General features: G+C 41.9%; 1 protein-coding gene across 3 annotated transcripts; it reads right to left on the bottom strand.

Annotated features, from left to right (window-relative positions):
* Positions 1–89: 89 nt before the first annotated feature.
* mgarpb (mitochondria localized glutamic acid rich protein b) lies at positions 90–14,646 on the bottom strand. Of its 3 annotated transcripts, none has more exons than XM_070977010.1 (7): positions 14,466–14,646; positions 10,117–10,217; positions 9,582–9,654; positions 6,419–6,751; positions 3,003–3,824; positions 1,408–1,470; positions 490–1,127 (listed from the first exon to the last, which is right to left on the bottom strand). In XM_070977010.1, the coding sequence occupies exons 1-6, from the start codon at positions 14,536–14,538 to the stop codon at positions 1,424–1,426; spliced, it is 1,449 nt and encodes a 482-aa protein (XP_070833111.1). In that variant the 5' UTR covers positions 14,539–14,646; the 3' UTR covers positions 490–1,127; positions 1,408–1,423. The 3 variants fall into 3 exon arrangements, with proteins under 3 accessions (XP_070833127.1, XP_070833111.1, XP_070833119.1); XM_070977018.1 differs by having other exon boundaries at positions 10,117–10,214; XM_070977026.1 differs by lacking the exon at positions 1,408–1,470 and having other exon boundaries at positions 90–1,127.
* Positions 14,647–15,190: the final 544 nt, after the last annotated feature.

Below are 15,190 nucleotides of genomic sequence, written 5' to 3'. Positions count from 1 at the left end.
AGTAATAGTTATCTGTCTCCACCAAGCGGTCAGTGTGCTGCCAGTCACAGTGCATTACCATGTTGATTAATGAAACACAAGAGCAAAGCTGAGTGTTTATACATCACTTTATTTAAAGTGTCTATGTGAACACATTAGCATGACAACAGAGACATCATTAATGACATATAAAGTGACATATTAACTATTTAAATATATTAATATAATATATAGCTAATGTATGATCATTTCTGCAGTGCATCCACAAATATATTTAAAACAAAGCATACATCTACAACTCTGGAGGAATGTTTCTGGTGAACATAATCATCTCAGGGAAAGGGCGCAAATCAGTTTATATTAGTTTATATTAGAACAATATATAATGTATCAATCTGTTGTTGTTGAGGGTCAAATATAGACAACAATAACACTAAATAAAAGAAAATAGACCAACATATGGCAACATATATCAGCATCAAAAAGATGATATCAGCATTGGTGCATTATTTTTCTCTGGTATGTAATGAATAATGAATACATCACTTTCAAATTAGCAGCTCAGTAAAAGTGTAACAGCCTTTAAACACTTAAATACCTCAAGAGAGTCATGTCTGTACCTGCATTTGTACTGAATGCATGTCTGCACGCTAAGATGTCAGCTGATACAGTGAGAAAATGATGTGCTGTAATCGGCTTGAGGAAAACATGGAGGCGCAACTCCACTTACAAATCTTGGTAGAGTTTGTAGAAAGTGGCAATATCTATGAAAAGCAGTCTATCACTAGATTACTGTGACACTGAATCACGCCCACTGCCCACTAACACACCTTTTTAAGAAACTTCTGTTCAATTCAACTGGTCATGAAAAGCTTTGCACCAGTGGCACCTACAGGACAAGAGTCATAATGGGAATCAATTCACAAACTGCTAACAAACATTGATCAGGAACAGAAAGAGAACATTAAAAAAAAAAAAGCTCTGTGATTTGATTTCAGAACAGTCACATCAGCTAGTGAAGCCTGTGGCTTGTTCTCCTCGTGTTGTTTCCATCGGTCGTCCTGGCCTGGTTGACAGATGAGCGAGTGTTGTGGAAGGCACACTGTCATGTCATGACTGGGCTGTCACCACCGCCATAGTCTCTGTGGCTGCAACAAACAAGCACAACACTAGTTAGTATGGTAAACATGCATGAGTTTACATGGGACTTTTAATGTTACTCATCCTATAGTTTTAATAAGTAGAATGGACATATTAAGCAGGATCTAAATCAAAGAAAGTACAAAGAAAAGTGTAGTAGCAGCGTAAACCAGTCACATCTCGCATCTCAAATGCTGAGACTGATGCCTATCCTGATGATGTCCATTCTACTGTCTCTAGTTCTACACAGACAGCAGTGTTATAGCTGTGCTGCTTTTAGCTGTTTACCTTCTTAACTGTACTATTACATCACTGAGCAGCTTTTTACAGTCCAGATAGACATCTTTGGCTCTGTGGATATAGGCAGAAATACATCTGGTCAGAGCCAAATACAAGGAAGGTTATATTGCTTTTGTTTTTTTAATGGCAAAATTCAACAGCAGTAAGGTGGTAATTTGGCCACTTTGTGTTTGGGATTTATTGAATCTAGAAATCTAGCAGCAATAGGATAAGATAATTTATCATGAGAAAATGACTTCGTAAGATTCATATGATGTGGACCATGACATGCACACACCGCTCTGCGTGCAAGCAAAAGAATTGTCGTTGGCACAGAGGAACTGGAAATGAAACTACCCACACTGGCGGTGTTTGAATGGTACAATTAAGATGTACAGTATATAGATACTGTAAGTAAAATGCAGTCTGATGCATCAATCAATGGCTTCTCTCTCAACAGACATTTTCATCAGGAGTGTCAGGCCAGCATGCATAGACACTGTCTATGCATGCTGGCCTGACACTCCTGATCCCCGATCTACGTGCTTGCAATTATTATCTTAATGTCATTATCTCAAGATAACAAAACCTTTTACCATTAAACCATTAAAAAATAATTGCAAGCACAGCCACTCCCAGCTTCTGTACTGTGCCACTGAAAGATACAGGTCTTTGCTGTATGTTATCATGGAGGTTTAAACCCAGCTCACAACAAAGGAAACAGGCCGAAAGTCAACCTAAGAAACTGTCCCCCTCCATACTGATTCTATGAGAGGCAGCCACTGGGTCCTGTAAACTCTAAAATGTTTACTGAAGATTAAGTTCTGTGTGTTTTTTTAGCTGACAGTGTCTGTAAGCCTTTTATATTGAAACACATTAATCTATGTCCACTGTTCACTCACAGAAAAGCACGACTGGAGCTAATAATATTAAAAATGGCTTAGTTCCATTCAAGTTTATCATTAAGCCGTGTCAGCATGTACCCTGACACCGGCACACCTTAATAATGAAGTAATGATTGGTATTAGTTGTACATATGTTTAACAAGTCACAAAGAGTTACTGTGCTGCCATCTAGCGTCTGAAAGTTTCACTGTGTCCACATGAAGGTTTGTGATGTCTGACAATGTTGTCTTTCAGCTATGAGGACAACATTTCTCACCCTACTCTACTTACCTTAACTGTCTTTTCAGTCGTCCAACAGATGGACACAAGCCGAAGCTTGGGGTGTAATTAATCTTTAAGTCTTAAAACTGTTTTAAACATACATTATGTGCATTTGCGATGCAGATAATGAACATAATACATAGGGACAGTACGCAAATTATCAGAAAGGAGTTGTGCAGAAAAGGAGGAGAGGATTTTAGCTGTCTGCAGAAGGGAGCATATTTTTCTTCTACTTGTTTTCTTATTCCATATTTCTATCTTATTTCAGCCTTGGGGTCCTGCTTTTGAAAAGTAAAACATAAAGTTCTCATATATTTTACTGCTATTTCCTTTGAATTTAACAGATCAACAACTGTAGCTTGTATCATGTAGCATAAATAATAGATAATGTTAAAGTAGTTATGGGGGGTTCAGAAACCTCTTGAAGTATGTTCTTACTTTGTCCTTCCACCAGTGACACTGCCTCCTTGGCCTCATGTGTTATATCCAGGGTCCCCTCACTGGCCAAAGCAACAGGTGGCGCCACCTCCTCGGCTGCTGATGGAGCAGAGTGGCAGGAGTGGCAGTGCTTAGCCTCATGTACGGGAGCCTCTGATGTAGATTCTGGCTCGGCAGCTGAGAGGACCTCCAGGTCTGACCCAGAGGCTGCTGCCAGCTGAATCGTGTCCACAACTGCTGCAGCTTCAACTGTCTCCTCTGCTGAAGCTTCGGCTGCTGCCTCCTCCACTGATGCCTCGGCAGCAGGTTCTGCCTCAGAAGGGATGGTGGCCTCCTCAGCTGGTGGAGCGTCTTCAGGCGAGGCCTCTGTAGTGGAGACAGCCTCCTCTGGAGCAGCTCCCTGATCTTCAGCCTCAACTTCACCCACTTCCTCTACCGTCTGCGCTGAAGTTGTAGGTTCCTCAGGAGGAACCGTTTCCTCCTCCTCTTCCTCCTCCTCTGTTGCTGTTCCTGGAGCAGATGTCTCCTCTTCAGCAGCTGGAGCATCTGCATCTTCTGCATCAGCGCCAGCCTCTGCAGACTTCAGCACCTCCTCGTTCACCACAACAGCTGCCTCTTCTGCTGCCTCCTCACCTAACACCTCTGCACTCGCTTCCAGGACTTCTGGCTCTACCACCTCCAGAGTGGAGTCCAAAACCTTTCCATCTTCCTCTACTTTCCGGACAGCTTTCACCAGACTCGTCTCACCAACAGAAGCTGCTGCAATCTCAACTGTAGAGCCAGCCAAGATCTTCACAGCTGTGAGCAGATCTGGCATAGATTCTGGGGGACAGAAGGACAGGAAGTTGTGGCTGAGAGAGATTTGAAATATTGTACAGAATACAAGTTCACACAATTCAACAGAGGTATAAATGAGCTTCATGTGCAGTAAAATCCTCAATTTGAAGCCTGGTACCATATGAAGCATGAATTCTGTATTTTTCGTTGCACCACACTGTAGGATATTTTATCTTTGGAACAATTCAATCGTTTGATTCATTCAGAAAGACGGATACGCTGCAGCAATTTTGATAAATGATCAATAAATTGAAGTTACACAAAAATATCAAATATTTATGGATTTTCTCATCATTTCAGCTGTTAGGATACAAGAATTTGTTTCTTTTCTGTTTGAAATCATTGGGTTTTGTACTGTTAGAAATAGAATGAGACATTTGAAGGCATCCCATTGGGCTCTGGAAAATTTCATGCTCATCGAACAAATAATTGCCAGATCAACCAATAATAAAAATAATTCATTGTAGCCCTTGTGAATTCCCTCACCTTACTCTGAACAACATGAGCAGTCCTTCAGAAACGCCAGGCTTAATTCTGGTATCGTGGTTTGCTGTACTGTTTTGTATAAATTGCACTTACCTTGAGCTGGTGTCTATCACTGGATGGTCTACAGTCACCAGAGGTTCAGGAAATACTCTACAGGAGACTACCTGTTCACCAGTTCATGCTCCTGCTGCTGTAACCTTTTGAGAAACACGGCACCTGAAAAAGTAGTTAGCTTCTTAGGGTAAAGCCTTAAGTCTCATTTTTTAGACGATGGAGACAGATAAACCCTAGATGGACGTTTTTAAAAAGCATTCCCACATTCAAGGTCGTTCGCATCATTTTTAAGCATGTTGTTAGATAGTAAACGTTCCTGGGCTGCCACCAACAGTGTCCCATTAGCCTGTCTGTCACCCCATGCTGGTGAGCCACCAGGACACCCTGAAACAAGTACTGTAATCTAGGATTAGTCTGTCTGAGACTGCATTAAACTGTACCTGCCACTCCAAATAAAAGGCTAATCTGTGGTTTCAAACAATCAATCAAATCTGGGGTAAACTTTTCAAAGAAAAAAAAAGTTAATGCTGCAGTTCAACTAGTTGAGTAGGACCTGCCACATCCTTCTGATAGTTTCTTATACAGTACTGCCTGCGCCTCCTTACTACCAATTGCATAATATAACTGTTCCTGCTGATCGTTATTTACAGACACCCAGGTGAGGGTAGGTTGGTCCACTGACCTTGTGTTTCATGCTGCACACACAAAACCATTCTGTGATTGATCATGGATTAGTTATAGTGTATCTCACCAGATCTATGCAAGAGTGGTCACATGCTCAACAAGTAACACCCTGGAACACAGTGTTGAGGGCAAACATGTACATGGTTGTCTTTCAATCTTCACCTTGAATGCACAGGAGCATGAACATGGCACAGAGGTTCTTCAGGAAAGGGAGCATTTCTACAGGAAATGGCTGTTTCTACACCTACAATACAGTTATTACAATATTTACTGCATGTCGCCTTCTACGTTCAAAGTGACAAGCAGCGATGAGTCGCTGAATAAAGTCTAGCCTCAGATAGGAGATACTTCTTCTGAACCAGTTATTTTACAACCTGCAGAATTTGATAAATGCAAACTAAAAAAAAAAAAAAGAAAAATTCAATCACACAATCAACCTTAGAGTAGTGTTAACAATGCAATAAACAGAAAAAGAAACGCTGTCTTCATATCAATCCAGTGAGGTTTTATTCTTTGAACATTTAACTGTATTAATCAGAATGACAACTTGCTTTAAGAGGTGAATGAATTTTCTGGAGTGTTCCCTCAAACATTAAAGTTTCACATTTAAAGAGTAAAGACACAGCAGACATGAATTTAACACTAGAAAAAACAGTCTTGCACATGGCTGGTATACTGAAATGAAGGGTCACTTAGACACAGTGGCTGCAGGCTGCTGTAGATGCAGGCAGAGAGGTTGTAGTAATGTCAATGAAAGTATTTGAATGTGCAACGGAGAAAGAGTGTAAGTAAAACAAACAAAAAAAAAATCAAAGAAGTGAAGCACATTTTCAATGTTGCCTCAGTCTGAGAGGAAATGTGCAAAAATTATGTTAGAGCTGCAGCCAAGAAAAAAAGGAGCAAACTGGTTTTTGGTCAAACTTCACATTGATGCATTGTATGTTTTTGTATTTGCTCAGGTCATAAGAATTTGTATAGAAACTGAATTTTCCACACTGAATCTAAACAGACAGCCTAGTGCCAATTGTTCAAATGTTCTGGGTCTGAAGGTTGGGGTGAGGTAAGGGAAGGAAGGCACCTGAAAACTGGACTGATGAACCCCTAACTGGTATTCATTAACCAACTGGAAGTGAAGACTAACCTGCCCCCTCATTTATTAAAATAGGGGTTCATAAGTCCTTTTTTCCTAATCCCAGAGAGGTGGGACACAGCCCTCCTTTCTGGGAGAAATATGGAGGCATCACAGCTTTATGCAGCCATCTCTGCAGGAGGGGCAGCCTCAGCCTCAGAGGCTGCAGAGCCAGTGTCTGCCTCACTGGGGGGAGCAGGAGGGACTTCATCTACTGCTGCCGTACCAGCGCTCTCAGCTACAGGGGCCTCCGCTGGCGTCTCCTCCACGGCTGCAACTTCCACAGCAACCGCAGTGGCTTCAGGAACCGCCTCTACAGCTACGGGTGGAGCAGCCTCTTCTTCGACTGCTGGCTCAGCTGCAGCCTCAGCAACGACCACTTCAGAGGCCACGGCGGCTTCTTCTGCAGCCTCTGCGACAGGTTCGGCAGCGGTCTCTGCTACTGGTTCTGCAAGAGCAGGGACAGACTCCACGACGACTTCAGTGGCCGGTGCCGCCTCCTCCACTGGGGCAGGTTCAGCTTCGGGAGCTGCCACCTCCGGTGCTGCTGCTTCTGGTGCTACAGTTCAAGAGGATAGGGATAGAAATGAATAGCCCCAACCTTTCTTGACTGGTTTCTTCTTTATTAATCGTTATGTACATCAGAAAAATCCAAACCAAAATTCATCTGAAGAATTAGCTAGTTCATTGTACCTTAGATTGTGAGTGTTAAAACATGGAAATAATAATAATATAATAACAGTTATCAGTTTTGAAGTATTTGACTGGTCAACAGCTAATGTGGGGTTGAGGGTCCAGGGCTTGCGTCTTTAAAGGTCTAAAAAAGGTAAAGCAGTATAAGGTAAGCTTCACAGAATATCTCATTGCAGTTGAAATGAGATAATCTGATAATTTGAAATGAGTAAACACTTGCAAAATCAAGATGGGAAACATGTTTTCATGTTTTTTAAATGCTGACAGAAGCCTGCGGGGTTCTTTTGTGCATTGGATTCTAATCAAGCACAGAAGAATACAAAGGTTGTGGGTTCAAGTCCCACAGCGGTTGGCTTTTGAAAGGACTGTTCAACAGTCAACACTTAGACATGAACTAAGTCCATGTGTGTCAGGAAGAGATGGATTTGCTCAGTTTTCACTGTCAGGTCTGATCCTTAGATAAATATACTGCCAAGATTAGTTTTCATCCAATTTTCAGAGTGACTGTTTTCATCACAAGTAGCCAAACAAATCAAACAATCCACACGGTTGTTATACTGTGCAGCTCAAGGGCACTAAATCTGCAATGTTATGATACTGAGTGATGTATACTCAGATTACCATGTGAGGACAATATGATCCTTGATCACAATCACTATGTGCATCATGATGCTTCTATGACCACTTCCTGGAAATGTTTGCTTGATTACATAATGCAATGACTCGCCAGTTTAAAGCCAAAGCAGTACAATGTCCAGCGCTGTAGGGAGCAGAGCTTTATGCTCCATTTGTGGCCGAAACAACACTTCCAGGCAGAATGTACACTGAACCAGTGGCAGCTGCGGCTCATCCCAATTACTCTGGGCGCAGAGCCATGATGTCTCCGGGCTCAAACTGGCTGAGTAGACAAATAATTTCCAGACAGAAACCAAAACAGACAGGCAAGATAAAGCTATTGAGAGTGATCATTCCACCATGTTTATTTGGGTGGTGAAGCTAGAACCAACTCACAACTACAGCAAGACCTTCCCATTTCTCAGAACCAGAACCATAAGGTCCAGTTAATCTAAATCTGATCTTATTCAATTTAACAGTGCATTAGAAAATTAAGCAAATTAAGGTCCCAAATCAAGGTCACATACTTATCTATAACTTGCCAAATTAAAACCTGCCTATCTTAGTGGGTGACAGATTCTAAAATATATAAGAAAAAAGATTGAGTGAACTGTGTGATCTGAGAAAAAGTAATGTGATCAATTTTTCATGAAATGCCTCAACAAAACAGCTAAATATTCTTGTGTAGAGGTGATCAAACTGGTTGTTTAAGGTTTGATATTTTCCACATTGCCTAGCTTTATCTGAAAAAAAGATACAGAAAGCCAGAAAATGACTGGAATTTTGATTTTTTCCTCAACGTTAATTGGATAGACTGCCAGGGTGACATTTTGGACAGACACTCCTGGTCCCCAGGAGATGAACTGTAAAAGCTTTAGTCAATATTTTAAAATATTAGCAAATGTTAGTATGCCAATATGCACATTAAGATGGTGAATGTGGTCAACATAACACCTGCTAAACATCAGCAAGTTAGTGATGTTATAGTGAGCATGTTAGCACATGCTCGACACAAACCGTGCCCACACACCCTCACAAAACAGCTAGCATGGCTGTAGACTTGGGGCACAAACATGGTCCATGCAAATACGTGAGACACGATTTCAGCAGAAAAATCTTAACACAGACTGCAGTCTGAGTGCTGCCACTAGGGCCCCTATAGCATGATGCAACAAGAGAAAGCTGACACCTTCTGTTTGGGCTCACTTCCACTCAAAACAAACATATCATCATATATTAAGGATGTTTATGAAACTTTGTCACCTTTCATACATGAATGTAATTGAAAACGTGTATTCTGTGTGATTCGCTCTACATTGCCCCCATGACGACTGAGGCATGTTAACTCCAATTCAATTCAAACTTTATTTATAAAGCACTTTAAAAACAACATCGTTGGCCAAAGTGCTGTACACACATAAAAGCAAATTAAAGGGCAATAAAAGAGATAAGATAAAATCAATTTAAAAAATAAAATCAATCAAAAAAGAAAAAAAACTATAGAAAACAAAAAGCCAACATCTCACACTGAGTTAAAAGCCAAAGAGAAGAAATGCGTTTTAAAAGGGGATTTAAAAACTGAAAGTGAGTCTGCCTGCCTAATCTTCATTTTAAAATCAATCCGAAAACAGACAGGGAGCCAGTGAATGGAAGCTAAAATAGGAGTGATGTGCTCTTGTTGTTTGGCTCCAGTTAAAAGCCGAGCAGCAGCATTTTGCACCAGCTGCAGACGGGACAGCAGTGTCTGACTCAGCCCAACATAAAGTGCATTGCAGTAGTCTAAACGAGTTGTGATAAAGGCATGGATTAAAATCTCAAAATGATGTCTGGAGAGAAATGGCTTGACCTTGGATAGCTGTCTCAACTGATAAAAACTGGACTTGACCATGTTCACCCACATCTGTGCTGGCTCGGCCAGCCATTGCCATGTGCGCTCATCTACTTTTGGGCTTTCTGTAGTATCACTTGGAAACACAGCCACACAATTTGTGTCATCTTGTACTGAAGGCCTGTGCAGGATATACAGGCTGCATGAAGCTGTGCTCAGGAGGCTGAGTGTGGATTGTGTGCCAGCAACTGACCCTTTGCTGTGGAGCCCATGTTGGCGAGTCTGTCCTCATAGCGCTCACTATCACCATTGACTGTCTTGTAGGCCTGAGAGAAAGAGGGCAGATATGCATTCATGCAGTACATTCCAGCACACATCAAATGATAACAGTAGAAAACGGTAACAGTGTTACAAAATTCCACCTTACTGTGGCATTTTGTCTAGCATGAACAAACAGCTGATACACGCTTGTGCTTTGCCAAGAGTCTGACAGTACACAGAAACAACTGCCCAGACAATAGCTGTGTGGGGCGAGCACACAGAGCCTTCTATGTCCCGTCCACTGTCTGCACTGTGGTGATGTCTGCTACACAGACCAGTCTGTCCTGAGACTGCATGTTTTCACCAGCTAAGAGACTCCATTGTAAAGATACAGAGGGATGATTGGAAGTAATCAGTGCAACAAGAAAGTCAAGATCTTCCTTAATTTCTATATTTACATTGTGTTTAGAAACAGTAACCCACAAAACTGAAGGTGAACCTGGAATGGAGAAATCTCAGATACTCACATAGACGACGGCAGCAGTGAGGCCTCCTCCACAGAGAACAAAGTATGTCATGTTGGAGGAGCCTCCAGGAACGCCAAAGGCCATGTGTCGCACTGGAGCTGCTGAGAGACACAGGAGGGCAGAGTGCCAGGGTTAGTTTGGAAACTTGATGGGAAGCTGACCTTCAGCAAACACATTTTCATTTATCAAAACAGAAATTGGGAATCTATTGTAAATGATTGATTGGACTAGGATGACTCATTATTTGCACATTCAACTATAGACTGAACACTCGTAGAACATGTGCTTTGTGTTATGAAATCCAAAATTAGCATGAATAAAAAGTCAAAAATCAGAGAGAAAGTTCTGTATACGCCTGGTAATTTGTGGGCTTTTTATTCAGGAAACTGTCCCATTAGAAGTACAACTTGGCCCAAAGACCAGTGCATTCTGACAGCGTCAACAGGTCTTCATCCCTTAATCCAGTTACACAATACAACCCTGGTCATTTGTAGCAGAGGAGATGGAAAGACTTAGCAGCAGCAGCCAAGCTAAACACAGAATTGTCCCTTAAATTAAATCCCCAGCACACAAACACTGAAACACTTCCTGCTTGATCATCTTAGATTTGCATCAGCAACTTCAAAATGATCTGCTCTGAATTCATCTGAACTAGTCTCTGAACACATATCGGGATCTGTCAGACGCTTCTTAACAGGCTGGCATTGGTGTTGTTGTGGATAGGTGAGCATGGCTGACGGCAGCCTGCGCGCCATGTGAAAAGATTTGCTGGTGTTTAAAGGATTGCCAGTGGTGCATGCAAAGGAGGCCATAAATAAAACCACCCTGCATCCCAAACACAGCCTCATTCTAATCTCTTCCTACCCAGACCACACACACACACACACACACACACACACACACACACACACACACACACACACACACACACACACACACACACACACACACACACACACACACACACACACACACACACACACACACACACACACACACACACACACACACACACACACACACACACACACACACACACACACACACACACACACACACACACACACACACCAAAGTGTGTACATGCAGTTACAGTACATATGATATCTTTGGCATAATTTAAACTGGGTGCGCACACAAGGTTTACTCAGCAAGCTGAGTCTGAAGCAGTGAAAGAACACAATGTACAGCATGCACCGGCCCCCTGTCTTCCCCGGGTTTCAGAGTTCAGGCAGATTATAACTGCCACTTTTAGGACATTCTGCATCTTATTGAAAACATGGACGATTATTCACCTGTTTAACCCCTTGCTGATTTACAGTTTTTTTTTTTTTTTTTTTTTTTTAATTAAATGACCAAAAACAAAGCTGACCACTCTGAACCAAAGTCGGCTTGAATGTTTTATTGTCATTTAAAATAAATAAAAATACTACACAAGAGCTTGTGTTACATCAGAGGTCAAAGGTCACAGTCTCCTTGGTTACACATCTCTGAGATGAAGAATTAGGAAAAACTTCATTTCAGTTAGGCCTACAGCAAACTCTAAATTTTTGTCCTCTCAAATTCCAGTTACATCTCCTGAACGCATAAATATTTTATGATTCAAATGGTGGCAGGGAAATAACGTGTCAACATGTTTTAGGGACATCTATTGGGCGAAATGTAATATAATATTGATAGTTAAGTTTTCATTCATTTAAAATAATCATATTTTTGTTACCTTAGAATTAGCTCTTTATTTCTACAGAGAGAGGGCGGAGTCTGCCAAGTTTCTACAGTAGCCCAGACTAGACAAACCAAACATTGGCTCTACAGAGCACCTTTCATGTTTTAGCCACTGTAGCTGAGGGAGGAGACAAGGAGCATTCAGTTGGTTCAATCTGCAACCTCACCGCTTGATGCCGCTAATCCTACAGACTGGACCTTTAAGAGTTATTGCAGGCTAAGTATTTCCTTGTCACACTGAATATCCACGAGGGGGAAAGAAAATCCTTTAATATTTATTTGAGAATAGTTCCAACATTTTGGTCCACACACTTATTTGTTCTCTTGCTGCAACTTTTCATACCCCTTGTTAAATATGTAGCTGGAGCCAGCAGCCAATGAGACGAGCTTGGAAACAAGAGAGAAACAGGCCAGAAAGGACACCCTGACTGTCAAACAGCAACAAAGCCACAAATGAACACATTACATCTGGTTTGTTTAACCTGTACAAAGATACATCTTAGTTTTACAGGACGCTATGCATCAAATCTTTCTTGAGCTGCAGCAGTTACTTCCTGTAGTCTTTGCTGGTTGCACGTCAGCTGCACACAGCCAAGACACAGTCCAGCACATAATGCCCCATAAAACCACAATGTGCCAATTTTACTCTGTTTTACTGATAAAATTAGATAAAATATAAAACGATGATGCAATTTAGAAGTGTTAATCAACTTTTTTTTTTTTTTCTTTCTGATCCGTTCTCCCTGCTTCCAGTCTTTATGCTAAGCTAAGCTACCTGGCTGCTGGGTCATATTTACTGTAGTACCACTAAGTGCCAGCACTCCCCTTATTCACATACTGCCGTGTGTATCAGCCAAAGTCAGCAAATCATTAAACATCACATTCTGAATTTCGACAGTGAATAAATTACACTAGGAGATATTGCTGATGTTCACAACATACATTTATTTAACCAAAGGTGACAGCCATTTCAATGACAGTAGATAAGTGACTTTATATTCTAGGTTTAGTGTGTGGCGCAATGACCAGAAAAGAACAGACATGAACAGTCATGAGATCCTCATATTTCCAGTAAAATCCCTGGAGACTTTCTCCTCCCTCTTCTTTTAGTGTGTCACAAACAAAGCACCTCTGCATCATTGGTTGAACTGTACTGTTGGGCAGGATTTAACTGTCAAAGCTCTGCTGTGTCAGTAATGTGTGTTGGTGAGTACTGGCCCACTTCAGACACCGAGTAAACAGAAAAATCTATGTGTATGAAACCAAAACAGAGCAGACCATACAGCAGTCCTGTTGTGGATGCTTAAGTCCTCCCTCCTCTAATACCCATGACACAGCAGCACTGCACAGGGACAAGGCCAAGTACAGGTTATTTATACAAGTAATCAGTTAATCCCTGCCTGGTTCAAGCCTGTAAAAATGGACACGCATGTCAGGCAACAACAGATAACATGGCTGCTGCGTTGGCAGTGACGGGTGTGCAGAGGTTGGTTGAATGTGTGCTCTCGTACAACTCTGTCAACTACCATCTGCTCACTGAGGCAGGAGGAGTCCAGCCCAGAATGACAGTCACCATTTGCCAGACCGGGCTTCACAGAAAGCTCAGAGGAGGGATCCCTGTCACAGGACAGGCCGGCAGGCAGTAGATATAGAAAAAAAAAGTACAATATTTACAAAGTGTGATGACAAAAATACAGATATGTGTTGTGAAACTTGAGTGAGGAGAATGTGCAGACCTGCAGGACAAGTCTGGCCTTTTCTTTTTTTAAAACAGGAAATTGAAGCAGCAGTTTGCCCTCAGGCTGAATTCCACATGCTCACATCCCAAAGTAGAGGATGATCGAGGCATGGATGCATGAAAAGAGAAAATCTCCTAAAAATACAAGTGATCAAGTCACCTCATGTGCTCACTCTCCAAAGAGGTTAACAAAACAAATGCAACAACAAAATTATTTCCTGCTGATTCTGGTGTAATGATTTAAAGAGCTATTGGTTATAAATCGTATAATTGACTTAAATAGACCTTTTTTCATTTGATTTTCATGCTGTGGAGGGCTGAAACTTCAGTAGCTGATGTCCATATGGTCCAGCTCATTAAAAGCAGACCTGGGACAGCGTGTAACCATGACAAAGAACCGCTTTTAGATCCTTATTTATTTACAAACGCCCTACTATGTTTCTGAGACTTGAATACTTGCATTTAAAAGCAAGTGCGCTTGTTGCAACTTGTTTATGAAACTTAAAATCGAGAGTTTAATCGTGTGAGATGCGCTCTTTCATAACCAATGTGCAAGAACTGCGTGTTCCCAGAGAAGGACACACCTCCTCCTGCCTGAAACACTGCACAACCCACCGATGGATCTCATTCAGAGACTTTCACAAACTGCCATGCAAACAATAAAATGGAAAGAATTTAAGGATGTGCAGAAATATGGCAGAAATTCACTTTTAAAGTCATTTGTATGAGTCAGCACAGTTTGACAAAATGTCTTTTCAGAAAAAGTTAAAATCAGCACTTCAGTTTGAATCCACACGTGCTGGCAAAGGCACCAGACTGTAGTCTTTAACTTGACGACAAATCACGTAAAAACACCCAGAAGTCATGAATTGCCAGCTTAATTTACCGTTTCTGGATGCAGGATTGAAAGCCCTCCGTGCCAGCGGCCCGATTCTCTGCCATGCCCGTCTGCAGAACATCTTCTCTCGGCTCTCAGCAGCAGGTGAAGGAGTGTGTGTCCGTGTGTCAGCAGCAGGCTTTAAAGATGATTGAGGAGGCGCACTCAGCTGCTGCCGATGCTGATTGCAAAGAGGACACCCACTTTCAAAAAAAGATGAGTTCACCGGAGCGCCCCCTAGAGGCCAGCAAGCTCGTGTGAGGCTGTAAAGACGCCGACAGTGTTCGTGTAAAGCGGCCTTTCAGTATTTCTAGTGCTTGCTGGGACTTTTCTTGCGCATATTTTGCAGTTTTTTAGTATGTGACATTTTGAATAATCCACTGGATGAAGTCTCTCCTAAAACGGGATGGGATCATGCTGACTGTGCTGTGACTGTGCAGGGGATCAGACATCTCTCACGCTGGTTTCAAGTGGATTACAGCCCCGTGTGGATGCATGGAAAGAGACAGTGAACTGTGGTTGCATAACAGGCTGCACACTGTCCCAGAGCTATTGTGAGCCTGCACCATGCATGGTCAGACTGGCAGAGGCAAAACTAGATGGACAGATGAGAGAGTGAGTGTTGCTGCTCTTTTTCTGTTCAAGCATGAGGGACTTTCAGAAAGGATGCATTTGTTTATTTGACTGCAGCTGATCCGGAATGCAGTGGCTCTGTCGTCCTCCAGTGGTGAAAG

The sequence above is a fragment of the Chaetodon trifascialis genome, chromosome 2 (genome assembly GCF_039877785.1).
Source record: "Chaetodon trifascialis isolate fChaTrf1 chromosome 2, fChaTrf1.hap1, whole genome shotgun sequence".
Classification (NCBI taxonomy): domain Eukaryota; kingdom Metazoa; phylum Chordata; class Actinopteri; order Chaetodontiformes; family Chaetodontidae; genus Chaetodon; species Chaetodon trifascialis.
The sequence above is the reverse complement of the archived record's forward strand: the minus strand, read 5'-3'. Positions and strand labels throughout refer to the sequence as shown.

What these genes read in the sequence shown, in the direction of transcription:
- mgarpb (XM_070977010.1), bottom strand. Translation starts at nt 14,538, where the DNA reads ATGTTCTGCAGACGGGCATGGCAGAGAATCGGGCCGCTGGCACGGAGG. An exon ending in CAATCCTGCATCCAGAAACG is followed by an intron (nt 10,218 to 14,465) that starts GTAAATTAAGCT and finishes TGTGTCTCTCAG; the next exon opens with CAGCTCCAGTGCGACACATG. An exon ending in TCACTGCTGCCGTCGTCTAT is followed by an intron (nt 9,655 to 10,116) that starts GTGAGTATCTGA and finishes TCTTTCTCTCAG; the next exon opens with GCCTACAAGACAGTCAATGG.